The sequence below is a fragment of the Ceratotherium simum genome, chromosome 17 (assembly GCF_057802395.1).
Source record: "Ceratotherium simum simum isolate JZ-2026a chromosome 17, ASM5780239v1, whole genome shotgun sequence".
NCBI classification, from domain to species: Eukaryota; Metazoa; Chordata; class Mammalia; order Perissodactyla; family Rhinocerotidae; genus Ceratotherium; species Ceratotherium simum.
This window is the reverse complement of record NC_141916.1, coordinates 26,564,443-26,591,428: the sequence shown is the minus strand read 5'-3', so window position 1 is coordinate 26,591,428 and position 26,986 is coordinate 26,564,443. Positions and strand designations below refer to the sequence as shown.

Below are 26,986 nucleotides of genomic sequence, written 5' to 3'. Positions count from 1 at the left end.
TATGGGACCACTGTCATATATGTGGTTCATCGTTGACCAAAATGTCATTATGTAGTGCGTGAATGTATACATATAAATACACAAATAACTGATAAAACACATGTGATCATACCTTATTCACTTGTGTAACTGTCACTGAAATTTTTATTTCATAGACTCGCAAACCAGATTAAATAAATCTTATGCTTATGGTTCTTCAGTCCTGTAATTTAATATTGAAGCAGCCCTAAGGGGAAATAAAAGGTCACCTGGCATTTAGGTGTAGGAATACCAACACAAATTTATGTCACTTTGCCAGACTCAGGTCTGCTGTCATTTCCCAGTCACATTCATTCATTCAATATGCCTTCATTGAAGACCTGCAATGTGCAAGACACCATGCTAGTAGTTTTAGGAAGTCAAAGATCAGTTGACCAACTCATCCTAGTTTGCTCAGGACTTATGTTACTGCTGTTGTCACGTGTATTGTCCAATAAGAGGGGTAAAGCATGTAGTATATGAAAATGATATGAAGTAGAAGTGACGTGTGTCTTAAGATGGATATGGATAACATGCACTGAGAATTCAGAAGTTGGAGAGATCACTACTTCAACTTCATGAGGTCAGGGAGGAGAGAGCATTCAAACTGGACCACAAAGTGTCAATAGATTGATTTGCGGAGTTTCTGAAGAATAAGCAGGGTGAGGTAAAATCTGGGGTGAAGGTGGGAAGATGACGGCCTGAACACAGCAGTTCATTTTTGCTGGAGCCTGAAAAAAGAAGTGTGCGCTGGAGTGACCAGTTTGCCCAGGACTGAGGGGGTTCCGGGATATGGAACTTTGAGTGCTGAAGCCAGGAAAGTCCCAGGCAAACCGGATGAGTTGGTCATTCCTAGTGTGCATTCAGGTATAGCACCTAATGACTGATAATTGAGGGATATTAGCTAATTGAAGATATTTAGTGGTGACATATAAAAAAAATTCAGTATTTTGACAGATAAAGTTTACATTTTTAACCACAAATCACTTCCCTTATTTTAGGCTGGATCTATCTTTTTAAAGTTGTCCTCTCTCTCTTTTTAAATTTCAACACTTTCAAGTGCTATCTTCCATTTCCTTAGTCATCGGAATCAGGTAAAGGCATATTGATGTAGCTCCAGCTTCCTCCGCAAGAGAGAGAGCTCAACAAATTAGCTATCCAATTCAACCACAGATTTTGTAATTGGAGAACTGAGTTCAGATCTCTTTACTCAGTTTGACCTTGAGCAAGTCACTGTCTCTCTGAGCCTCAGATTCTTTGTCTTTATGATTGAATTTGAGATATTAAACTTTAGGAAATGTTAGGCAGCTAAGTGTCTACTCAAAAGTGCCCAAGTATTCCCTAAAATGAATGCAGGATTGAGACTAGAATGGAAATTTGTAAGCTGGGTGTCAAGGTAGGTAGTAGGCCTAGTTGGAAGATCCACATATGATGGTAGCAAGGACAGAGAGAGGGTAGTAGAGGAGAGTTACCCATTGAACTTCCACACCAGCAGAGGAACAAGAACCTCAGAGTCACTGCAAATGGCAGTAGAGAAGATGATCATCTACATCTTAGGACAGCTGTCACAGACTCAAGGGGATTGGTGATTCAAAATAGTCATATTCGGACTTTCCATCCCTTTCTTAGTAGGCACAGCAACTATATACTGCATTGACCACTGGGGATGGGACATAGGCACAGCCTCTTTGTAAATTAGTTTTTAAAATGTCTTCTTGTAAATGTAGCAAAAATTAGAAAACACATAAAATGAAGGTCAGTTAAATGAATTATAATGTGACCACCTAGTAAAACACTACCCAGATCATGAGTTAGAACTTTGTTAGCCTTACTGAAACTTTCTGTTGTCTCCTCCTAATCACAGCCCTTTTTCCCGCTAAAGAGTAACCACCATCTTGACTTTTTTGGTAATCATTTTCTTACATTTATTTATAATTTTATCACTCAAATGATGTGCATACCTAAAAATATAGTTTAGTAATGCCTGTTTTTTTTTTTTTGGGGGGGGGGGTGGGAGATCAGCCCTGAGCTAACATCCTTGCTAATTCTCCTCCTTTTGCTGAGGAAGACCAGCTCTGAGCTAACATCTATTGCCAATCCTCCTCCTTTTTTTTTTTTTCCTCAAAGCCCTAGTAGATAGTTGTACATCATAGTTGCACATCCTTCTAGTTGCTGTATGTGGGACGCAGCCTCAGCACGGCCGGAGAAGCGGTGCGTCAGTGTGCGCCCGGGATCCGAACCTGGGGCGCCAGTAGCGGAGCGCGCACACTTAACCGCTAAGCCACTGGGCCAGCCCACCTGTCTTTTAAGTGTCGCTAAAGTCTCTTTTCATCTATAGACTTCCTCCCCATCATCTCTCACTCTCTCTCTTCCCCTGTCTACCTCCTCTCTCCCTTTCTCCCCCTCTCTCAGAAACTGGAATATGTATCTATCTATGTCAAGTCAGTCAATTACAGTCTGAATTTTATTGATTGCCTCTCCATGGTGTAGTTTAATATGCTCCTCTGTCCTCTGCATTCCCTATAATTTGCTCACTTTTGGAAAGGCTATTTCAAGAGTGGTGTCATTTTCTTCCATCAGGTGGTACATAATGTCCAGTATCTCATGTGTGTGTGTGTGAGTGTGTCATGTTAGCAGCCATTAATTCTCAGGACTTAGATCCATTAATTAATTCAGGATTGCTGGCATGGACATGTTCTATCATTCCTTCTTCATTTATTAGCTGAAATAATTTTATAAGAGAAACTCTGTCTCCTCTACTCTTTAGTTACTCAGTGGTACAGTTTATATAGGAAAAGCAAGATAAATGCTGGATTCCTTCCTTTCATTTACCTTTCAGCCCTCATATGTCGGTCTAGATCTTGAAGAACATGTGTCCTATTTTGAATGCCACTGCATTTTTGGAGAGTAAACTAACACAAATTAAAGGCAATTAAAATAAATAACTATATCTTGAAATACGTACCCAACATATGTTTTTACACTTTGGTGAATTTTTTTCCAAGGATATTTGGAAAGATAGTTGTCTATTCTCTGCTTATTTTTAGTCCATGTTACCCTATATTATTACTACCCAAGACAGATAATATCTAATTCATTTGTGTTTTTAAAACATTGTTTAGATTAACAAATTTGTCCCTATCTACTTTGCATTCTAATACAAGATTTTGCAGTTTCGTCATTGGAATAGTCTCATAGTCTAATGAAATTTAGAGAACTTTGGAATTATGGGTCTCCCTCTTTCAAATCACCCTTCAGTTCTGTGGGATGAGCCCATTAGTAGCAGAAGTTGGAATCTTTCCAGGGTCTAGGAGCCAAGGGCAGCATTTGATAAATAATTGGAGGAGAAGCCTTTGCTTTCTCAGAAAGAAGCAAAAGAACCAGGGGCACTAGTAATGAATACAGAAAACAGCCAAGAGAAATTGCTGAAAGAATAACTTCCATTTGAAATTGCTTACTTAACTGGAATGTTCATTCTTTAGTTTTTGATGATTAAAAATATTTTTTAAAGCTATGACTGTTTAATTTTCTTTAAAAGCCAACTACAAAATATTATGAGAAGAAAGTTACAATAAGCAACAATAGCTTTATTAAGTTTCCTATTTAGTTTTCAAAACCTGTTGCATAAAGAAGTTTTATCAGTGGAGGAAGCAAGCACTTTCATTGATAGGTGAGTGAACCATCCTTGCCTTACTGCCTTCAGGTTCCTTGATCTGACTTTTTAAAGTATAGAATTTAAAGATCTGGGAATCGTTAATTCTTTCACAGCTCAGCAAAACAGAATCCTTCAAATAGATAATGCTTGCTTTGAGGATGGGAACTCTAGCACAAGAACACTTCAAGGGAAGTGGTGTAGAGACTCAGAGAAAATTAAAAATTTAAAAAGCATCAACATATATATTTTACAATTGCACCTAACGAGATTGCTTCTGTTTGTGGACACCATTGATTTTCATAAAAGTTCCCTCAAATACCTCCTTGAAAACATTCTTTCCATAAGGAATCAAAATAATTAATATCTACTGCAAGTGGTTTCTAATTTGCAGGAAGTCCTGGGGAACTTTGTTCACGTGCAGTGTTTCCAATTATGATGCCACTTTCATGTAGTCCTCTCAGCTTGGCTTTCATCCAGGCTGTCAGGTGAAATTAGGCCCAGAAAATCGGATTATTACATCCCAAGGGAAACGACTGATAAGCAGCAGATGATTGCTCATCTCCTTGCTACTTGCTGGTGTTGAGGTGTTGCTAGTTGCAAAGCCAATTTGTCAACAATTAGTACTCATTAGAATCATTTCCTGTTATCGATTCTAAACATTTCACAAAGCACTTTTAGGAAATTGGACCCCAAAAAATAGCTATTCCTAAGTGTTGAGCAATTAAAAATCTTCAAGATCCATTCTAATTCCTGACCAGAGTTATCAGTTTCCAGGTAATTATTTTTGCTTTGGAACCCACCAGCTATCCTGTCCAGTTTAAAGATGTGCTGGAACAAGGACATACTTCTTAATTAGCAGAGGCTGTGGATAAGTCAGTATAGGAACAAAAGGAATTTTCTTTTATTATCTGTTTTAGCTGTTTGTAGTATATCTTTAAGGGCCAAAAATTGCCAACTTGCAATACAATATATGTATTTGTGAGAGTGTGAAATTAAATGCATTGCTTCTATTATCTAAACATCTAAGCTTAATTTTTAAGTCTGTGCTCACCTTTGTACATTATGAGCTCTAAATATAGAATCATAAATGGAGTCATTGTGCATTACATTAGAATTTAAATATTGCCAATGTCAGCTTTCTGAAATATTATATATGACTTTAATAAAATTAGCATACATACTATATGCATTTGAAATTTTTCTAAGAAAAGGCATGGTATTTATCTAATTTTTAAATATAGATCTGCATGCATTACAGTGCTGCAAATTTATATTTAATAGATATCCCCTTATTATCTAAATAAAATATTTATTATCTGTACAGTATCATCTGCTCATACTTACTTAAATATTCTTTATTTAGACTAAGAAAATATGCCTTATTTCCTCTCTGGTAAGTAATGGTCTTTACATGTGAACTATTCAGTCATTTTTGTAGGATCAGAATTAAAACTCTGAATGATACCCCTCATCTTCTGTTCCTTTCTCACATCACTCCCCAAATTTTCTTTTGCTTCTTTTATCTTATAAATGTGTTTATTTTATAAATTTAAATAATTCCTCTTATTTGTCTTCCCCTAGACTTAATAATGCTGAAAATATTTCTTCTAATTGTTGCAAAACATGGAGACGTGAAGTATATTTCTGTTGCTGAATTTCTTATTCCCATATTAAAAGCTTACATCAGTGAAGAAATTAAGTGTATGTTCTTTTTTGAAATGCCCTATGCTCACCCCTCTATCCTTAATAAACAGAGATGGTATTGACACAAGTGAATTTTGTTTAACCACACTACATTTGCTTCTTAATTAGTGAATATTCATCTGTCATCAGCAGCAGCTATGACACCCCTCCCTGCTAACATGTTCTGTCATAAATAATCAATGAGGCACTATTAATATTCATGAGCTGGAATCTGTGTAGTCATGTGCGCTGATGCAGAGACAGGGGGAGTGTTGCCATGAACTGACTGGAAACTCTGTGTGTGTATCCGTGAGTGCAAGATACTTAGGGAAAGCGAAGAAGAGCATGCTGCTACACACCAGCCTGGCTTGTGCTTCCAGCTAACAGCGGTTTGTCTGTGTTTCTGGACTGAAGTGACTGATGAAAAACAGTAGTCAAGTCTGGAGGGTGATTCCTTTTCAGTTCACTTGCCTTTTAGTTCTGGGGAAATTAGAAGATTTGCTCTCTCTCTCTGCTTCTTAGAATGGGCTGCAATTTGTGCACTTTTCAGAAAAGAGAGGAACACTACAAACTGCTGTATGAAGTTTCTCAGGTGAGTGCAGGGTCTGATACCAGCAACCAAACAACCAGGCTTTGTGTTTGTCTGAAAGACGGTAACTGAATTGTGGCTAGCTTTATTTTTTCTTTCAGTAGATTTCAGAATTGAGGGCAGACTTGCCGGTTGGGGGCTTTTTATTTTGGTTTTGGGTGGCAGTTTTTAGCTTCCTTGCCACTCCCCCTTCAGATGACTTCCTGTGGGATTCTTTTTAACATTTTTTTATCTACTGCCAAGATGTCAGTCAAGTAAAAGGACTAGCACTGAGATCCATGTCTAATATTTTGAGACACCTCTTTCATTTTGGAATAGTGTTGACATTTGAAAATCAAATGTATCATTGTCTGCATAAATATTGGGATTTAATAGGTCTGTGATCTCAGTTATTTTGAATAGACAGGAAAAGTTTCTTGCCAAATCTTGTTAGCCAGAGGAATTATTTTATTAATTAGGAATTTTTGCTTTGGTTTAAGAGGAAGACCTGGTGTATTTGTGTTATATGAGAAAAAAATGTATGCTATGTCTTGGCTTAAGAAGGAGATAAAGGAATTTTCTTATCACTTGTTCTTAGATCCTTTTTATCATTTTTTGTCTGTTTAGTACTAGAAATTAATTTCAAGAGCTTATTACAATATCTTATGTGTCCTAGGAAAAAGTGTATAAATTCAGATCTCTTTAATATATATCTGAGGGCTTTTCAGAATAAAAATAAGAAAACTATATTCCAAGCCTTTGTAGTTTTTATAGAATTCCATTAATTCACCATTTTATTTAGGCAGGTTTCCCTGGGGGTATATGCTCAAGTACAAATTTCTTGTTTGGCAAAATAAAGTTTATTCCTCCCTTTTTCCAGTTTGTCCCAGATGTGACACACTACTACTTTTGTTTTTAGACAATATTGCTGATGAATGACAATGTTTGGGATGTTGATGGTCTGTGGGCACAGCAGTAGCCAAGTGCCCACTGCCTACTGGTTCCCTCAGATTTCCCCCTGATGTGATTCATTTCACAGTGGGCTAATTACAAAGTGGATTTGCTACACATGAAACAGCCTCCTCAGTTGCAATGTTAATGCACATTTTCATGGTAATGTGATCAGAGGCTCATTAGCCAGTTTCCAAAATGATCCTTTGCATTAATTAAATATAAAAATGACTCCTTTATCGCCATAGAGAGGAAAAAGAAGATGAACATTGTTAATTACACCAGGGGCAATACCTTTTGCTTTCTTTTTTGCTACAAACTTGCAAGGATAGGCTAAAATAATATTCATTCCCTAGATAAGCTCTCATCCACTTTGACTCATGAAAACAGTCTCTAGGTGGAACACTTTCCTTTAGTTTGGTTTGCTGAAGTTTGAGTTCTAGTGTTATTTTTCTTTGGGTGGTGGAGGAGCAGGGGAGTGGATTAATCAATCTATTTTTTTCTCTGAATAACTAAATTGATAATAAAAGTATAATATGGAGGAAGTTGTAAGTGGCGTCCTCCCTCATTATTCCTAGGTTAAGCTGTTTATATTCTGCTAAGAAATAACGCCAGGATTGCTGCATCGAGAAAGGACCACTGTATTTGTTAAAGGGCAGGCGCCTTTGTTGTGGATTTTTAAAATGCTTGTCTGTGAGTTTTGCCTTTAAGTGCTTCCTAAATCTTGAGAGAATAGATAAGCCATACTCTTTATTGCCTCCACCTGTACTCCTTCATATATTTATTTTATTTCCTCTACTCCTGAGTTGCAGTACTTATGATCTTTAATAAAGGGGGTGAAAAATGAAGTATTGGCTTCCATTTAACTGGCTTTTATTAGATAAGTTAAAACCCCAGCTTAAAGGTCTTGGATGTGTTTTCCAAGGGGAGCCCTCCTCCAGTTTGTCCCCAGCTTTGCATTCTATTTTATTGAGCTAATGGAATAGATAAGATATCAAAGGAAAACAGTGATAGGCTCATATAATGCACTGGAGCCTCGTGTGGTGCCACAAACTAGTTTCTATTTTTATTTGGAGGAGAGGCAGCTCAGAGCACACGTGAAAGCGAGCATGTTCTTAACCAGGTGTTCATGAGGGCACATAGCTGCCCCCATAAGACAGGATACTATTTACAAAAGTGACTTGAGATCGGAAGCCTTGAGTATTTCTAAGCCGATATATTAAAATAAATTAGCTCATGCAAACATTAACATCTGATTGTGCAAATTGTATTTATTTATAGACTTGCAAGTCTCAGATCACTTGCCTTTTTGTTTCTTTTGTTTTTATTTCTTAAAAGCTAAGGCAAATTAAGGTTTACCAGGATATGTGATAATTTAAGATTAGCAGTGAATACTCAATGCATGACCGAGAGCAAAATGTTTATTTCTCTATAATGGAATCATTAGGATGTTGAACTTTTTCAAGTTCTCTTTCTAGATTTCTAGATTCAGCGATCTGATAATATGGGCCAAGTAGAATACAGTTCAGACTTACGACTGCAGTAAACAAAAGCAAATGTGCTCACTGAGGAATCTAGTGAAACAATCAGAATGATGTGCTTAGGTGTGAAGTGAGGTCAAGTTTATATTTTGTTGAATTTTTTGCTCCTATAGAGGAGCTAAGTCTTTCAATTGGCAGAAGAGAGGGAATGGCAACTCAAGAAAATTATTTTCAGCTGGAGTTGGGCCAGTCAAACTCCGGTATGAACACAAATGCAAGAATCTAGGGTTTGGGTAGATCCAGTAACCTTCTCACCAAGTTTTCATGCATATTTACACATCTATTAACTTTTACGTGTGCCAGGGACACAATTGTTATCTGTAGTGATTTATTTTATTCAAAGTAAGTTATTTATTAACCTCCTAAGAATTAATAAATGGCTAATTTGAACAATGCCCTTCAATTGACACGAACTGAATTGCCTGTTTCATATAATCTGATTAAATAGCCAGCTGGACCAAGTGAGCTATAGTAGCTTGTTGGGCATTTCTGACCTAATAACAGATTTATTTTTGAGTGAGATTGTATGGTAATACCTAAATCTGTTGACTTCTTAGTTTGATTTTTCATACATAAATCAAATGTAACTTTTTGATTGATTAAATAATGGGGTTATCAATGGGGTGTTCATTTGAACACAATGTATTCAAAATGTGGACAAATATTTCCAAGTTCATACTGTTAACATAAAACTGTTTATAAGATTTCATTAAAATTCTATAATGTGATATGCAAGATTCTTCTCTTACTTGCCAAATTAGAGAAATTGCCTTCAATCTCAGGAAAACCGGAAGTAGAATAGTGCTAGCTCTCCAGGCAGTGTCGCCACTGTGACTGCTGTCCTCTTCTAAGTGGATACTGTTGCATGACACAGCGTTGACTTATTCATTTGACTGGTTTGGCACAGCTCAAAGGTTTCCCACAACCTGCATCCATGACTTGGTGTCATAAACTGAAATAGAACCTGCATTGAAAGTAACAACAATCACAATATTGACAGCAGCTGACATGAGCACTTTATTCTAGGCACTGTGCTAAGCACTTTTTCCCTAAGCATGGTCTTATTTAATCTCCACAAAAACCCAATGAGAAGTTACAGGATAGCATCGCCTAATTTTTAAATATGTTCAAGTCTCCTTTATTCTACAATGAGTTTCTTGGATCTTGTATCTAGTTAATGCCTTGGATCTAGTTACTGTCCTACATCTGTCAGAAATCTATTTTGTCTCGTTCTATGTAAACCCAACTCATAATGTCTTCCCCTCTTTACTCAAACATCATCCTTTCCCCACAAACCTTAGGGCTAGTGAAGGTCTCATCATCCTTCTTGCTATCAGTAAACACAAAAACACTGCATTAAAATGGATACTTCTGTCTTTTTCATCCACATAGTGACCTTCTGGTTATTTTCCTTCTGCACATTCTCCAGCATCAACTCCTGCCTTCTCACAATCACAATTCCTTTTATTAACTCTCTCTGATATCACGCTAACAACTTTTCCACTTAGAAACTGTCAGTGTGCCAGTCCACCCTGACTGCTGTTGCTGGAATAATAATTCTAGAAAGTATTTGATGGCTCCCAGTTGCTATAAAATGAAGTCAAACTTCTTATTTCAGTATATTCAAGGACCTCTTGAGTTTTTTCTAGGTTCCTTTCTAGCTTTTTCTTTCACTGATCTTCCCCTACTGCAATTAATAATCCCTCCTGACCAGTCCTTTTGCTTTTCTCTTTAAGTTGGCTTCCCAACTTGGACTCTTGTAACTTTGTTCTTATCTTCAGCCTCTGAGGAACGCCCTCTGTATCCACCTCCACCACTGTCTACTTTCTTCCATCACTAAATATACAAACCCTGCCCCTTTGGCTCAAATTTTTCCTTGGGCAGAGAGAGATTTTTGCAATTATTGATTTAAAAGAATTGATCTCTCCCACCTTGGAACTCTCATAGCATTTTGCTTGCACTGTTTAGAGTTCCTTTTTCATGTCCATCTATCTGGAATTATGGTCAATTGTGTGTGACTGAATTGTGAGGTCCTTGAAGGCAGGTGAGGTGCTCTATTGCCCTTTAACCCCCACCCTGCCAGCAGACTCTCATAAGGCCCACCATGATGCCTTGCATGTGCACAGCCTCTTTAGAGTAAACTGCCCCATCCATAGCTTCTGGTGAAGGACCATATCACTCTGCCTTCCTCTCTACCCCATACCTAACAGCTGATTAAACCAGGGCCAGTCACCTGGTGCCTGAAGTTGAGGGTGCGATTAGGTTTTTTCAGTCTCAGAAACTTATATTGGGAAACAAGCCATCAGTAATGGAGTTAGAATGCAAAGGAATGCAAAGAGAAAGAGGAGGCTTTAAGAAGATTGGGAGCTTGAGGGTCTGTGGTCCACCAGATCTATGAGGATCAGATCTACCAAGAGATTCAGAGATACCTGAGAAATAAAGCACATGGGTCATGAGAAAGAGAAAAGTGAAGAATAAATAGCAGATTTTCAGAGTGGCCTTATTTTCCCAGTTCCAGTACATTCCTATAATAAATCCTCATTTATTTTAACATGCTTGAATGAGGTGTCTAGTTCTTACAATCAGAAGAACAAATGAGGACACATCACAATAATGTCTGTTTTTTAAATTTACAATAATGTCGTGCTTTTATCAACCACCTAGCATGTGTCTTAAACTCTAGACATGCAATTCAGTTCAATTAACTCTCAGTAAGCTCCAATTGCATAATGCGACAAGTCCTGATCTTTGCCATGGGGAATGCAAAGACAAACATGACAGTCCTTGCTTTTGAGAAACACACACTTTGGTAGCAGAATAAAGGCACATAAGCAGAGAATTTTCATATAATGTGGTAAGTGAAGGATTGAATCAACAGAAATGTTGACAGTCTGCTATAGGAGTACAAAGGTGATCAACATGATTGGGGCTCCGGAAGTAGGGGAGGAAAGGGAGAGGAAAACAAAAAGATGAAGGGTAAAGAAGTCCATGCAGGTGGCAAATAGGTGACAAGTGTGAAAGGACTTGGATAAGGGGAACTACAAACAGTGTGTTACTAAAACCTAAGGTGGGAGGCAGGCTCCAAGGACGTGGCCTGAAAGGTGGACAAGACCAGACCCTGGAGAGTCTCCCATGTCCTGATTTTTTGTTTGCTTGGTTTTTGTTAAAGAGAAAAAGATCACTCTGCTCATGGTTGAGAGTATGGACTTGGTTGTGGTGTGTGTCTGGGGGCAGTTGGACTTGAGTTGGGAATGGTGTTCTACAGCAAGACTACTACAAGGGAGACCAATTTGGAGGCTGTAGCAAAAGGTAAGTTAGTGGAAGAAAGAATGTAAAAGGGAAGACAGAATTGAGACCCATGAGGAGGTAAATTCAATGGGTTTCTGGCTTGTGAGACTGGATAGAGAGAGTGAAATTTATAGAGAAGAGATAAGGGAAGGGAAGCGAGTTCTGGGGAGGGGAGAGAAGGCTATTGAGTTCATTTATGGGCTCTCCAAGCAATGTCCAGCAGACAGTGAATGTTCACAACAAAACTTAGCATATATACATTTGTTGGATGAGATACCCAGAAAGATGTAAAAAGTGAGGAGAGTTGTGAGCCAAAGATACAACATTGAGAAACAGGCAAAGGAGAAGGAAGAAAAGAGGAAAAAGTGAAATTGTTATAGAATGAGAAAGAGAATGAGCTGTGGGAGAAGCCAAGAGGAGAGAGTTTTAAAAAAGGAATGGCCACCATGATCAAACACATTAGAGTGTATAATAAGTTAAGAACCACCGTGTCTTTGGATTTAAAAATATGTGATGTGCTACCCAGGTCCCTCTTCAGGAAGGACTTGCTGCCACAGCTATGGAGAGTGCTGTCAGTGAAAAACTTCATCAGCCCCTTCAGGGACTGTCTTAGCTGCAGGGAGCCCCCTCACCCAAGTTTATTCCCATCCCAGGAGGCCCACATGTAATGACAAATTGGTGCAAGTGTCTAAGGGCCTGGCCACCTTAGCCTGAATTGGGACACTCTGAAAGGCAATTCCAGCTCTAGAGCTCCCTGCAACTGTTGTTGGGCTTGCATCATAGTTCGCTTCTCCTTCTGCCCTATCTTGCGTCCTTCATCTCCCTTCCACAAAGGGAACACTCCTTAGCAAGCATCTTGCACACTCAACTTTATCTTGGCTTCCTGGAGAACCTAACCTGGACAGAGGTCAGTGGTGACAATTACAGAGCATTGCCGTATAGAAACATGGACAAAATCCAGAAAGTGGTGGATTTCAAGATAAGGTCAACTGCACTTTTTTTTTTTTTTGGTGAGGAAGATCAGCTCTGAGCTAACATCCGATGCCAATCCTCCTCTTTTTGCTGAGGAAGATTGGCCCTGGGCTAACATCCGTGCCCATCTTCCTCTACTTTGTGTGGGACACTGCCACAGCATGGCTCGCCAAGCGGTGAGTCATTGCACGCCTGGGATCCGAACCTGCGAACCCCAGTCCGCCGAAGTGGAACGCGCGCACTTAACCACTACGCCACTGGGCCGGCCCCTCAACTGCACTTTTAAGAAGTTTCTCTGAGATATGACCGATTTTCAAAAATGGAGTTACTGCTAACATTGGAATATAGATTTTCTTAGCTCTTTATTTTGGAATGCAAAATTATTTAAAACTGTGAATGTTAAAAATGAAAGTCATCTTTACTTTTACTTTAAAAAGTAAAACAAATTGATTTCATATCTTGAGGCATGATGTTCAGATAGTGGTGATAATACAGTGATTAAAAAAGTAAACGTACATTTAGCTGGAATCTCTCTTATCCAAAACTTTTGAAGAAAACCTTAAATGATAGAGTGTTTTTGATATGAAAAGAGCTTTTTATAAAAGTAAATATTTTTAATGATTATAATTAATTTAGGTAGGTTTAATCACTGAAGTTCCTTTCCTACTAGAAGGATCAGAATATCATATATTTTGTTAAAACGTATATTTTTAATTTCTTTATATTTTCACGTCTTATTGAATTGATCTAGACTTAGAAGAAGGTCAGCCGTCTCTAATTTCGTATCTTTCTATTTAGATAAAATGCTGTAGGAAAACATTTTCACTTGGTTCCATATTATACACAGGGAGACGTTGCTGAAAACTTAGCTAATGCTGAGATATTTGACTCTTCAAGTCACCTGAATTTTCTGGTTAAATAGGATAATCTGATTAGAAAATTCTTTAATTTCAATTTTTGTTGAGACTGTTTCTAAAATACATGGTCTTATTTCCATGATTCCTTATGCACATTTGTTATTCATTTCCAATCATGCTAGATAGTAACAAATAATCTGCATATCTTTAGCAAACAGTGATTTCTGAACTTTACAAAAGGAACTATTTCTGGAGATTAATTGATCGTGAAAATCCTTCCACAGCAGCCAATCACTGTCCAGTACCTTCATTTTGTATAAGTAGAGTTTCATATATATGGAATATTCAGAAGTCATTTAATAGGTATTCAATCAATCTTATTAAATGATTAAGAAAGGCACAAAAATTAAATCACTAGGTACTCAAGAAGAGGCCCCTGGATTGTGGTTCTATGAAGGATCTCTTCCCTTGAAATGTTTATAGTTCATGGGGGAAAGGTGAGCAGAGTGCCCAGAACAGGATCTGCCTCCGTCATTTAGTCCTCCGAAGACACTGTTTTTTCCCATAATCCATCCTAGGTCATGCATGGTAAGAATTTTAGGTGTTATTCTTAATAAATGTCTTCTTGTGACTTTTGAGGAAGTAGGTATCACTGGGTGGTAATTTTGTCTTCAAATTTAGAATTCTAGATAATTCAAGTGCAGCTGTGTTTTTCATATCTAAATGCAACGTTTCCAAAGTCATCAGTATAACCTGTCCCATCCCCATCTCCCTTCCAGCTGTATTCATTTCTCCCCTCTTCGTTCTATCACTCTCAATGTGGAATAACAGCTTTAAAAGGGTTATTATGAAGAGTTCATTGTTTCCTTCAACAAAAAGCTTAAAAGGTAGCAACTCCATATTCTCCTATGTTTCAACATATAACATCTAATTGCTAATTTGTGCCATTCTGAAACAAGCTGTAAATCTTGTTTCATGGTGGTTTGAGTCTTAGTGAAGCATCCCCCCCCACCCACTTCTGCTTTATGCAGCTTTTTAGAAATACTGTAGAAATTTTTTTTAGAAACTTGCTCTCATCTCACTAGAAATTAGATTTTTCTGAACTAACCTCTCACTTCTAAGCCTCTTAAGGGTCTGTTTCAGGCACCTTTGTGGGAAAAAAAAGACTCTTTCAAGAGAATGGGAACAAAGAGAATTTCTAAAATACTTTGTGTGGTTTAAAAAATAATAAATCCACAGATGAAAGACTGCTATTATAATCAGCAATAATAATGTTTTCCTATAATTGAATCATAGTAGAACTCAGATGTTAATATTTTTTAAAGTAAAGGAAAGTTTGGGAAAGAGTATTTCTCATTGAATAAACACAAATAATGGCTCTGTAACCTGCCTTGTGCTCAGTACTGTCTAGATAGCAATAGAGGCTACAAAAGAGGCATAAGCTAAGAAGCCAGTCTTCAAGATGTATTATGAAACGATTAGAAGACAAATGTGGAAATGTATGACCCTAACACAGTAGACATTACAGAGAAAGGACAGTTCTATATGGTTATAGTTCTATAAGGCTAGTCTATAGAACTAACTATAGAACTGTAGATAGTTCTATAAGGATAGTCTAAGGGATTTCACAGAACAGCTTAACAGTGGTTCTTATTTGGAACAGCCTAGGTCAGGAGCCGAGGTTCATTTTTTAATTCAGCATAATTATTGTATATCCATTCAGTCAAAGGCAATGTGTTTGGTGTCCAGGATGTACTATAAAAGCTAAGTCATAGAAAGATTACAAATAGGACATTTTGGGGGGAAAATGGGAAGAACAGCCTGAAAAGCAGGATATGGGATGAGGATAGTTGAGTGTCTTGATTTCCGTGCAAAAATGAATGGACTTGGTGCCGTCATCACCGCAGGGCGCTAAACTCTCTAAGGATGTGATCTCTGAAGTCTCTAAAGATGAGTCTCTGAAGTCAATTTAAATAATAGAATATATGTAAATACTGTTTGCTCGGCAGTGTATGTAAAAGAGCACAGCCATGCTAAGTTCACCCACGATGGATAGATTTCACCATTCACTCCTTAAGTATGCTCTATATTTCCTTATCGACTCTTATTTATAATGTTTGAAGTTGGTTTTGCCTATGCAGTTGTGAACGTCAGTGTTAAGACAACATAGAAAATAGTGAAAATGTTTTACTCAGTTGGCACATGGGGTATTACTGTGTGATGAGCGCATGCTAAATACCAAGCACAGTGTGGTACATAGGAGTGGCACTGTGAATTGAAGAAAGAACAGAGGCTTTGGAATCAAGCAATAACATCATTTATTTCCTCTCTGACTGTGAGTTAGTTACTTAACCTCATTGAGCCTTTGTTTAGTTGATTAATGTCAACCTTGAAGTGTTTTGTTGAGGATTAAATGAAGTAATATATTTAAAGGGCACAACACATTACAGGAATGCCATAAATGGTAACTTTTGAGGTTATGATCTCATTTCAGTCTAACACTGATCCTGTGAGTTAGGTAACATTGTCCCCATTTTACAGATGAGAAAACTGAGGCACAAAGTAACCAGGCAACAAATTCATATTGTCAGCAAGTGGAACACCTGGAATTCAAACCAGGATCTGCCTAATGCCAAAGCCCATGTTCATTTTATTATAAATATCAAGTATCCCTCTCCTTTTGAGTTCTCCATATTTATCTGCTGAACTGATACATAAATATTGAGCAACTGACTCATAGTAGGCACTCAATAAATATCTGAGAAAGGGAGGGAGGGAAGGAAGGAAGGAAGGAAGGAAGGAAGGAAGGAAGGAGAAATGAAAGGGAGGGAGGAAAGGACGAAGAAAAGAAGGGAAATATTAGATGCTCTTTAAATTTCTCCTGGGAAGGGTCTGCATAGGTGCCCTTTTTGGCATAGGAAGAGAAAGAAGTCCTCTCCACGAGCTCTTTCCCCATATGTTCCAACAGCTGAAATCAAATTATCTTATCTAGGAGAGACCATCAATATGGGAAAGTGACTTATCACTCCCACTTTTGAGAGCTTGAAAGCCTTTCCCCACTTTTCTGTAAATCTGTGTCTGGCATGAAAGATCCTTCACAATCTTCTATCTTTCTTCATACTCTCCTAACTATTCAAATTTTAGCCAAACCAAACTGTAATTTCTTATTTGAAAACAATGTGATTTTTCCCATCTCAGCCTGTTAATGCAATGTCCCTTTTGCCTAGCATGCTTTGCCTGCCTCCATACGTGTAAAAACCCCAATCCCTTATGACTCAATTCAAGGTCTGCCATCTGGAAAGTCCTCTCTGAACCCAAGACAGTCAGTCACTCTTCCCAATGCTCCTATTCAATGGTGCTTCACAATTTGAAATATAGTCAGATGCTTCTGTGTTTGTGTTTAGTTTTTCTGCACCCCTGCGGTTCTACCATATTATACAGTCCTTGTCTCAGAACAGGTATCTAATACAGATCAAGTCAAGGAATAGGGTGGGGACATAGCTACAACTCTATTCACAAAAGAAGTCTTATTTTATTACTGTCTGCAATATTCACTGATTTGTCTTTGAAAATGAAATAATTCAAGAAACTGCATCTTCTACATTTTCTTCATTTTGAAGATGCCATCTATTTTAAAATATTGTTACTTCTAAGGCTGATCATCAAACAAGAACAGCTGGAGGCACGCAAGGTTGACAAGCTACCACCTTTAATATGCATATTGATGACAAGCTGCATCCCAAAGCAAAACGATATTGGGGAGAACCTACATTTTAGAACTGAGGAAAAATGGTCATTGCTTTTCTCAGAAAAACAGTATTGGCCCTTCCTTCACTCCTACTGCACTCCTGTTCCCTGACCTCCTCTCCCAAACTGAGGATTTTATTGCCCAGGTGGACACAGCGTATCAGGTCCTTATCTCAAAATCCCTAGTCCTAGTGAATAATGATAGAATGTCATTCCTCAATTGTCAAACTGGCCAATAAACCTAGCTGTTCTATCTTCCTAGAATTTCCCCATTGTTTTCAGCTCACTAAGTTGTAGCCCTCCTCAAAGCTTGGGTCAGGTATCACCTTGGCTAGGAAATCTTCCTAGAATTCCCTTTTGTCTTTCCAAGGTACCCAGTGATTACCTCTGTCATAACATGTACCAGGTGGTATCATTTCTCAGTTCACTTTCCTATAATTCTCACTGGTCTGTGAATCTCTGGAGGGCAAAAACTCTGTCTTCAATCTAACCCAGTACCCCTATAGATGTTTCTTGAGTAAAGGATGAATGACTAAAGCTAAATGACTTCCATGTGTAGGGCAATATGATGAAAGTGACAAAAGCAGAATAAGATGGGCTCTTTGCCCTCAAGGTGTTTACTGTCCAGCAGGCTTCAGAAATAGACTTGTCCACAAATAACTATAGTGCAAGGGGCAATGTTAATTCTATGAGAGAGAGAGAAAGGAACAAGGTGTCATGAGATGTCATAGTGATGATGATTTGCTGTAATAGAGATGAAAATTAAAATAAGGCATCTAAAATAGAATATGCTATATATACACTGTATAAGGCAAAACAGTGTTCTGTGTGCAATTAAATGAATTGATTATTGATTTAGTAACTGTCATGCTGCTTCATGTGCTGCCTTCTGTGCTGTAAAACTGAATTAGCTGTTTCGTGTAAGAATGGCTTAATACATACTTCTTTTTATTTTACGTGACTTATATCCATCATTGAAATAGTAAAATATCGCTAAATTATTGAACTATTCATTTATATATATGTTCCTTCTTAGTATAAAAAGAATTTAAGGTGATAATTGTAAAATATACTGGAAAACGCCTGAATTTTCCCTGATAATGATGCCTTTGGGTTTCATAATTACTCTAGCACTAAAACGAGAACTTCTCCAAGTGCAAATATCCCAATTAAGATCATATAAAGCAAAGAGTAGCTTAAGAAAACCATGAAAATCATTGTTAAAACTTTAAGCTCTAAATAAAACCTAGTCCAATTCAATAATATACTAAAAGTATATTTTTCCAATAACTCAAAGCCATATTTATTTTACTTATATTATTCGTTATTACTTGTAAAAGCTAGGATATTCTTTGAGCCATGAGGAATATAATATGAGTCAAGATAATCTCCCTTGCATACCCAATATCAGTGAAGCTTTTTAGGAAACTGTCTAATTCAGTGGCCCACAGATAACTTGAGATAGAAAACTCAGACAGGGTAGAAGTTAAATTTTTGAATTTAAAAAAGTTCTTTTTAAACCAGGATTAGTTTCCCATACCCACGAAAATTAGTTCTTAACTGTGACCGAAGTGCCCAACATATTCTATATCAGACTAGAATCTTATCCAGATTCTAGGATAATCTGAGGGAGGGGAAGGAATGAAGATATTTTTATTGTCTTGCTTGTAGTGGTCATTTTAAGAACTATGGTTTCTCCACCTGAGAGGAAATTATTCAGCCTTCAAGAATTTTAAATTAAGTAAAATTTTTTAAGGTTTTTAGAATTGCACCATATTATATTTAATGCAGTTAGTAGAATTAAGAGAAAGTTAGATAGTGACAATATTCCATTCAATATAGTCATATTTCACTGGGTATGAAATTTAGACTAAAAAGTCTTAGAAAATATCTGCTCTTGAATTGGCATAGACTAGATGGCTTAATTTAGTCTTTTCCATTTCCACCTTCTGAAATAAAATGTCACCGATAAATATCAGTAACCTCAGAAAATGTATAAAAATTACAGATTCATTTGTCTGATGTTCCTATGCACAGTAGATTATTCACAGATATATTTAAGTAGAGTCTGTGACTGTCCATTCTTTTTCAGGTTTGTAGGATCCATTTGGATACTAACTATTCTAAAAAGTTGTTAAAACTAAGTTAAATATTAATTTATAAAGAAATGGGCTTACTAATCTTTTATACTGTTGTCTCAAGCTCTTGAAAGAAAAATAACTAGTTCCTAGATTTCAGGAAAATGAAATTGTGGTTTCATAACTGATTAAAAACAACAGTGATAAAAGCGTTTAAAGCAAATGGTATACGTAAATAGCCTCCCCAGTGATTTCTCTGTAAGATCACATTCATGAAATGATCTTCTTGATGGATTATCATTTTCTGGCTGAGTAATTGACACTTTGTCTGTGACTGATGAACATGACCCACTGGTGTCATTGAGCGTACCCAGTCACAATATTATCAATGTGTTAATGACTGCTCCCCAGTGCTTTCCTGTTCTTCCTCCTGTCATAAATACCTGCTTCTCACCTTCCACAACAACCAGAAAATTATTTTAAAACTGGCCCCTCACTTTGAAGTTTGCTTTGATGGCTTTGAAGTATTCACAGCTTTCCAGCCAGTATTTTCTGTGTTTCATAGATCACAGAAAATCCTGAGAGAGTGAAAAATGCTTATTAATTTGAGATGTAGAATCATCTGTTGATATTTTTCAAATAGATTTAGTTTCATTTTTTAATATCTTGTAATAAATTATTACTTTTAGAAGGTGCATAAGAGACAAATGGCTAACAGGACCATCGGGAAATATCTACTTAAATTTTATTAATAATATCATAGTATTCATAGGTGGGAACCAATGGTGGTCATATAATGCATAGTGTTGCCTTGAATCTCTCAAAAGGAACCAATCAGGCCTAGCAAATGGTCCCTTAGCTGAATGTGTTAATACACTGATCAGTTGCTGGATTACATGAGGATATAGAGGCCCCCTAGAATCAAACTACTTAAACTATTTAATATAATATGTTTTTACTTTTTTTAGAAACTTCTATGAAAAACATCTTTTTGTTTGTGTAAGCCCTCACAAAGTAATAATATGTTACCTAACCAATTATGAACCCGAATGTCCATAGTTGTTTCATTCAGCCCAGTATTTAAATTACCTTAATTCACTGCAAAGAAAGATGGCTCTTTGATTCTATATACTGTCTTAGGTCATGTGGCCCCGGAAACAAGCTCTGGGACAGAGATTTGCATGTGGGATGCTTGGAGAGTTGTCTCAGGAACGACCCCTGTGTGGGAATGAAGTTGGACTGAGCGGACAAGAAAGTAGACTGTGATACAGTCTTAACAGAGACCTCAGCTGATGGCAAGGAGAGCTGTGAAGCTGGGATGGCCCTTCAGAATTGTTCCCAAGCAGGCAAAGCGGCCATGCCTTTGTACTCCCGCATTGACTAATCTTTGAACGTGATGGCCCCTGGGGTGTGGACACAGCTTTGGTGACTCCCTTTGGCTGAGTGCAGTTCCAGGAGCAGGACAAAGCTGTGAGGCTGCAGTACCCAGTGCCCCCAGGGGCAGGGAGAACGAGTGCCTTGATCCTGAAGGGGGGATCTCAGTGCTCAGCAAGCATCCACTGCGTCCACCAATTCATCTTGTAATATGTGGACATAATTTCTAGGCTATAATAAAATTCTTCTCCAAAGGAATTTTAATCACTTATGAGACAAGGTCAAGTTCCTTGAGGTTAGATTGTTCTTCTCTTTATCTACTTTGTTGCTAGATTAAATCATTTTCTGGAATTAAGAGTGTCATTGGAGCATATTTTGAGAAAGTGACTTTGAAAGTCTGACCTGTGGAAATGTGATAAATTGGGTCTGGAGATTGATTTTGCTGAGTGCTAAGACCAAATCATGTAGCGACGTAGTTTCACTTACTAAATATTGCGCAGGCCATATTCTTGAACTCTGCGCTGCCACGGTCACCTCATCAGGATGTTTTCTGTCCTGTGACTAGTGGCTTCAAATGTACTCATCCATCTTCTTGTCTCATTACATTTTGTGTGACTGATGTTCTGTACCCATTAAAATTGATGGGAAAGAACAAAGAGAAGAAAAATGTGCCCTTTAATTGATTACTTCTCTGAAAGAGCAAATGAGAATTCTCTAGTAGCAACAAGAGATTTAGAGTGGTGGGTTTTCCCCCATTTATTAAGTGCTTTAATTAGCTGGGTTTACTAAACAGTCTCCTATTTTTAAGAGCCCATTATTCAGCCTTTAAATTCAACCTCCTTCAGAAATGTTTGATCTTTATAAGATTAATTTAATAGCTGTAACATTGTTTATAGTCAGGAGTTATTTTGGTGAATTCTCAGTACCAGAACCAATTAGATCAGATGCCTTTCATCAGATTTTTTTCCTTCTGATGAGCTATCATAATGGTGCATTTTGTGTTCTGTGATAGCCGATAATTAAATTGACCATTATTGTAAAATGAAGCCAAAACCATAGAGATTTTGGAAGGCCCAGTCTTCCTAGGTTTTTCTTGGATCTATTGAATGTTATTTTTGTGTCCAACAAATTGCAGAACAGCAAGATATTTCTGCAGTGCTCACAAAACATTTGTTTAATGACAATATTGAATGAGTTGAGGGGAGGGGAAACCTGCCCACTGGCAGTTACCAGGCTCTGGCACCTATGCCTTATTTCTCCTCATGTCTCTGTGTTTGAGTTAGAGGGAATAGTGTGGACTTCTTTCCTGAGAGACAAGAGAGAGTCACATTTTTTAATAAAATTAAAAATGAAATAAATTTGACCAAATAATATGAAATCAATTATTTTGGAGTGAATTCCCTGGAGAGAGTCTGACTGCCCGGGGATCTATGGGGTAATTTGAGTGCTATGGATAACGTGGTCCCTTGAGAGAGACAGGAAAGTAAAAAACATTCTTCCTATTGACCTTGGTCACAAGGATGGCAGGAGCTATTTTGGGACTTTGACCATAGGAGTATGTCTGTGAACAGCTGTCAAATTGGATATGGTTTGGCTGGTCTACGTTTTCAGCAATATTAATGATCATGTGCTATACAAATACTCGGACCAAATGTGGGGAAAACAGAACTAATCAGACTGCAGTCAGGTCCTTTCATTTATGTAAAAAAATGGTCTCAACTAGCACTACCCAATAGAAATTTCTGTGTTGATAGAAATTTTCTATATCTGTGTTGTTGAGTACAGTAGCTACTAGCCACATGTGGGTATGGATTGGTTAAAGTGTGGCTAGAGTAACTGAGGAACTGAATTTTTTTCTTTTATTTTGCTGAGGAAGATTCACCCTGAGCTAACATCCGCTGCCAACCTTCCTCTTTTTTTTTTGTATGTGAGCTGCTACCACAGCATGGCCACTGACAGACAAGGTGGTGTAGGTCCACGCCCAGGAACTGAATCCGGGCTGCCCAACTGGAGCATGCCAAACTTAACCATTAGGCCACTGGAGCCTTCTGATTGTATTAATTTGGGTTAATTTAAATTTCAATAGCCACGTGTGGCTTGTGGCTACTGTATTGGACAGTGCAGGTCTAGAAATTCTTAAGGAATCATATCCAGTGCTATAAGATTTTAAGACCTTAAAGTCTACAATTTAATTCTTATTCTATCCCAGCATTTTTAAAATCTCTCTTGTGGATTCTTTTTTGAGGGGCAGTATTTTGTTTAAATATGTAATACTTCTTTAAAAACTGAGACAAAATATAAGTTCAAAAAACAAACATAAAAAGATGTGAATCACATGGAATAGCCTACAAAGAGAAACCCTAGAAATGAGAACACTGAAAGAACTCCTTTTTATAACAGTGTTTAGTAAATATTTCTGGCACTAAAATTTCACAGAAAAAACAGTCTCACCATTTTACAACTTACAGCTCTTGAAAGCCTGAAATCTGGGTCATTGTGCTTTAGCAGTGGGAATAAAGAATGAATTCATTTTAATCTACATACAAAAGAGTTGCATTTCTAGACCTCAAAAAATTGGCATCAACTGGGGCATTCTGAGAAAAACAGTTCCCCTTTCAGCTGTAACAGCAAAAATAAATAAAATAACAATATTAATGACAGTATAATTAGGGAAGCAGTTTGTACTGACTCCTTTCACACTCTTCCCCAATCTTAGCATTCTGCCCCTAAATTATGTACATTAATCTGAGAAATATTTATGAAGTGCTATTTCTTCAAAGCCCATATAAGTCCATTTTGGCTCTAATAATATTATATGAGTATTATTTTACATATATTCAGTATTTACCCCAAGGTATGTGGAATTCAGACTCATCATTCCATAATAAATCCATGTCCTTTGAATATAAATGTGCTCTTTTTCCCTGGTAAGGGTATCACAAGCCATTCATTCACTTCAGATCCTAATTTGTGAGTCATCATCTACTTAACTGTGTCCTTCATCCTGTTCCCCCAGCCACCACACCTAATTTGTCAAATTCTGGGATTCCTCCTCTATGATATTTCTTCACTGCCACCCTTCCTTTCCTTTACTACCAATCTTCTGGATTTATTGAACCTACATTTTCTTTCCACTCCTAACCTATCTTCTTGCTTCTGGTCTTTAAGCATCAAGCCATCTTCCACCCTGCTGCCAGTACATTGTTCTCATGGTTCCTTTGCTCAGAACCCTTTAGATTTCCTACTATCTGCAGGACAAAGTCTAGTGACCCCAGCTACACCTCTCTCAGAGGAGAACACTGAATCCTGACAGCCTTCCATAAATCACCTCCATTGGAGCCAATTTCTCTCTTCCCTATGTTAGTTGACTATATTTCTTTTCAGGATAACTCCAAAATGTATAAAGGAATTAATAGTGCTTTATTACTTTAGAGATTGCAAGACATTTTCAATGCCCTACCTCATGTTTAAGTTTCCCAGCAATGTGATCACAATAGGCAGGCGGGTTTGTTTCCCCATTTTGTAAATAAGGAAACCAGCCGAAGTTAGAGAGGTGAGGGAGTAACCCAAGATTACATGTCCAGTAAGTGATCCAATTTCTGGATTCTTTCCATATTAATAAAATAATTGTTTCAAAAAAAATAATAATATCCTCAGTGCCTGAAACAGTGCCTGGCATATAACTGTTAAAAAATAAATGTTGATTGATTGAATGAATGAATGAAGGCACAAGGCTGAGGGCCTTTGGAATATCACGATAGGTGTATGACCTGGTTTAACTAGACAATGAACAGTCACTGGGTCATGTGAGCAGGAGGGGTGCATGTAAATTTGAGAGGACAATGAGGAAGTTCTCTGGAAGTGAGGAGATACAAGCTCCATGGAGTGTGACAGTGGGACCCAAGATAAAAAGTGGAGAATGAGAGAAATTTTAAAGAAAGAGCTAAGAATTATTGCTATTTGTCACTGATTGAAAGTGAGGGCCAAAGGAGAAGGCAAAACCAAATATCCAGCCCTGATTGTGGCTGTGGGTGGTACCCATTCTAGAAAGAGATAAGCCTAGAGGAGGAGTTGTTTCCTTTGAATGCAGAAGAGGCTTTATCTAGGCTAAGCCCCTTGGCATCTGATGATACTATATATTGTCTCATATTCTTTATTGGATCCATGTCTAATTACTCACATGTCAAAATGTTGTTCTCCTCTATCTTTTAATTCTTTATTGTTCCCATGGCACCTAGCCCACTCCTAAGCAAAAGGTAGACCCTCCAAGAAGTGTGAAAATTGATTAATTTGAATATGCTATAAACACTGTGCTATTGAGTTATGCTGCATCCCTTATGAAAGATTAACTTAGGCACAAGTTGTACAACCTAAAATATTATTTTTCAAAACAATAGCTGATCTTAGAAGTACTGGCTGCATTTTTCCCAAATCCATTTTGCCACTGATTCTTTTTAAAGTGGAACAGAAATGCAATGAACAGCACAAACTAACTTTTACATAGAGGAAAAGTTGCTTGAATTTTAAAGACGATTTTTTTCAACTTTCCTAGGGAATACTAAAATAAACATTTAAACTTCCTCAAGCTTTATAACAAAGAACCTTTCAAGTCAGAAGCAATGAATAATCTCTTTCTCCTCCCTTTTTTTGCTAAAGTAGAATAAAATGGCTGGATTATTGCTCCCAGTCATGTGATTATAACTACAATTTCTAGGGAACCAAAACGTTTCCATCAATGCTTATTTTCATTGTACTAATGTCAGAAATATGACATTTGTTTTAAATTAAATTAAAATAATTTAATTTATAAGTTTAAAATGTAGTTCTTTTAAATAATTGAAAAAGATTAGTGATGTTTTGGTAATATGAGTAGTAAATTAACCCAGTGCTTGATAGTGACTGTCTAATTGAATTCAACACAGATTTCGAGTGCATTCGAGGTGCAAAGCTACTAGTACAGTGGGGCTCCAGAAGAGAATAAGACAGGACCTGGAGCCTTCCGGGGCTTAACATCCTTAGGATAAGTCATTATAGTGAGACAAAATGCAACTGAAGACCAGGAAAAGGGGGGGGAATTTTAACTAAGGGAGCCACACACACAAAAAAAAACAGAAACAAACAAAAAACAAAAACTCATGAATAACAAACAATTCAAGCTGTTCCTGGAACATAAACAACCAGGTGGGGTGGAGTATTCTGGTCATAAAAACAGTGTAAGCAAAGGATCAGAATTTAGGGAATCTAGAGTGTGTTAGTCTGGTGTGGGTAGAACATAAGGGATTCTGAGAAAGACAAGAGGAGAAAGTGACCAAAAAATGACAGGAGCAGATCGTGGGAGATTTTGTGTGCCCAGCTGAGCAAAGTGAGTTTTCTTTCATACGCAGTTAGAAACCTTCAGACATTTTTGTTTTTTGAGAAAGAAGTGGCAAGGTCAGATCTACGCGACGGAAAGTTACTATTAACAAGATAGGTATGATTTTCACACTAGTCTTTAGGAGTAGAACCATTTTTTTTCAAATGAAATAAGGAGCTTCAATATATAAAACAGAGTTGCCTGGCTGAGTCTGGGGAGTTCTGGAGGGTTGACTGAGCACTGTGAGCTCCAAGATGGCCCCTGAGGCTCCCACAGGTGGGACTGGTGAGGGAGGGAAGTGATGGAGACCAAGAGGTTAACACAGAAATCAAGAGAAATGAGAATAGGGGCCAGGAGTGGCTTGGAAAAGGCGGCTTGAGAGGGAACCAGGCCAGAGCATCGTGATTTGGTGACTGATTCCAAGGGAGGAAGTTAGGGAGAGAAAGGAGGCAGAGAAGTTTCTGATGTTTTGATTTGGAGCAATTGGGAAGAGGGCAATGGAACTAAGATAGGAAATACAGGAGACAGAAGAACAGGTCTTTAGGAATAGATGTGGAATTAGATATGGGACCTGAGTTCACAAGGTTTATAGAATAGTGGATGTCAAAAATTCAGTCAAATATTGGCAGCTTCACTCAATGATTTGAACATGCTAAATATCTGATTGCCCGAAATCACGTTGGCACAGTCCAGGTTTAAGTAAGGTGATTTGTTTGTATTTATTACTTTTTTTCCTTTACTATATCCTGGAGTTTTATTAACCTAATTTTTTATACCAACATTTCAAAACAACTTAAGAAAGTACTAGAGGAGAGTCTTGACACCTGGAATATGATCCAGGCTGATGTAACAAATTTTAAAATGTGTTTTCATGGGCAAGTTAAAAATGTGCAGCTTAGAG

General features: G+C 37.5%; 1 protein-coding gene across 2 annotated transcripts in view; it reads left to right on the top strand.

Moving 5' to 3' along the window:
* PDZRN4 (PDZ domain containing ring finger 4) overlaps positions 1 to 26,986 on the top strand; it is a 342,662-nt gene that overhangs the window by 200,956 nt on the left and 114,720 nt on the right. The window contains exon 1 of one of the 2 annotated variants that reach the window (XM_087441972.1): positions 5,706 to 5,948. The exons of the other annotated variant lie outside the window; for it this stretch is intronic. Coding sequence (XP_087298098.1) covers positions 5,880 to 5,948 — 69 coding nt within the window. The 5' untranslated portion in view covers positions 5,706 to 5,879. Of the gene's footprint in view, positions 1 to 5,705; positions 5,949 to 26,986 lie in introns of those variants that run through there. 2 annotated transcript variants of the gene reach the window in all.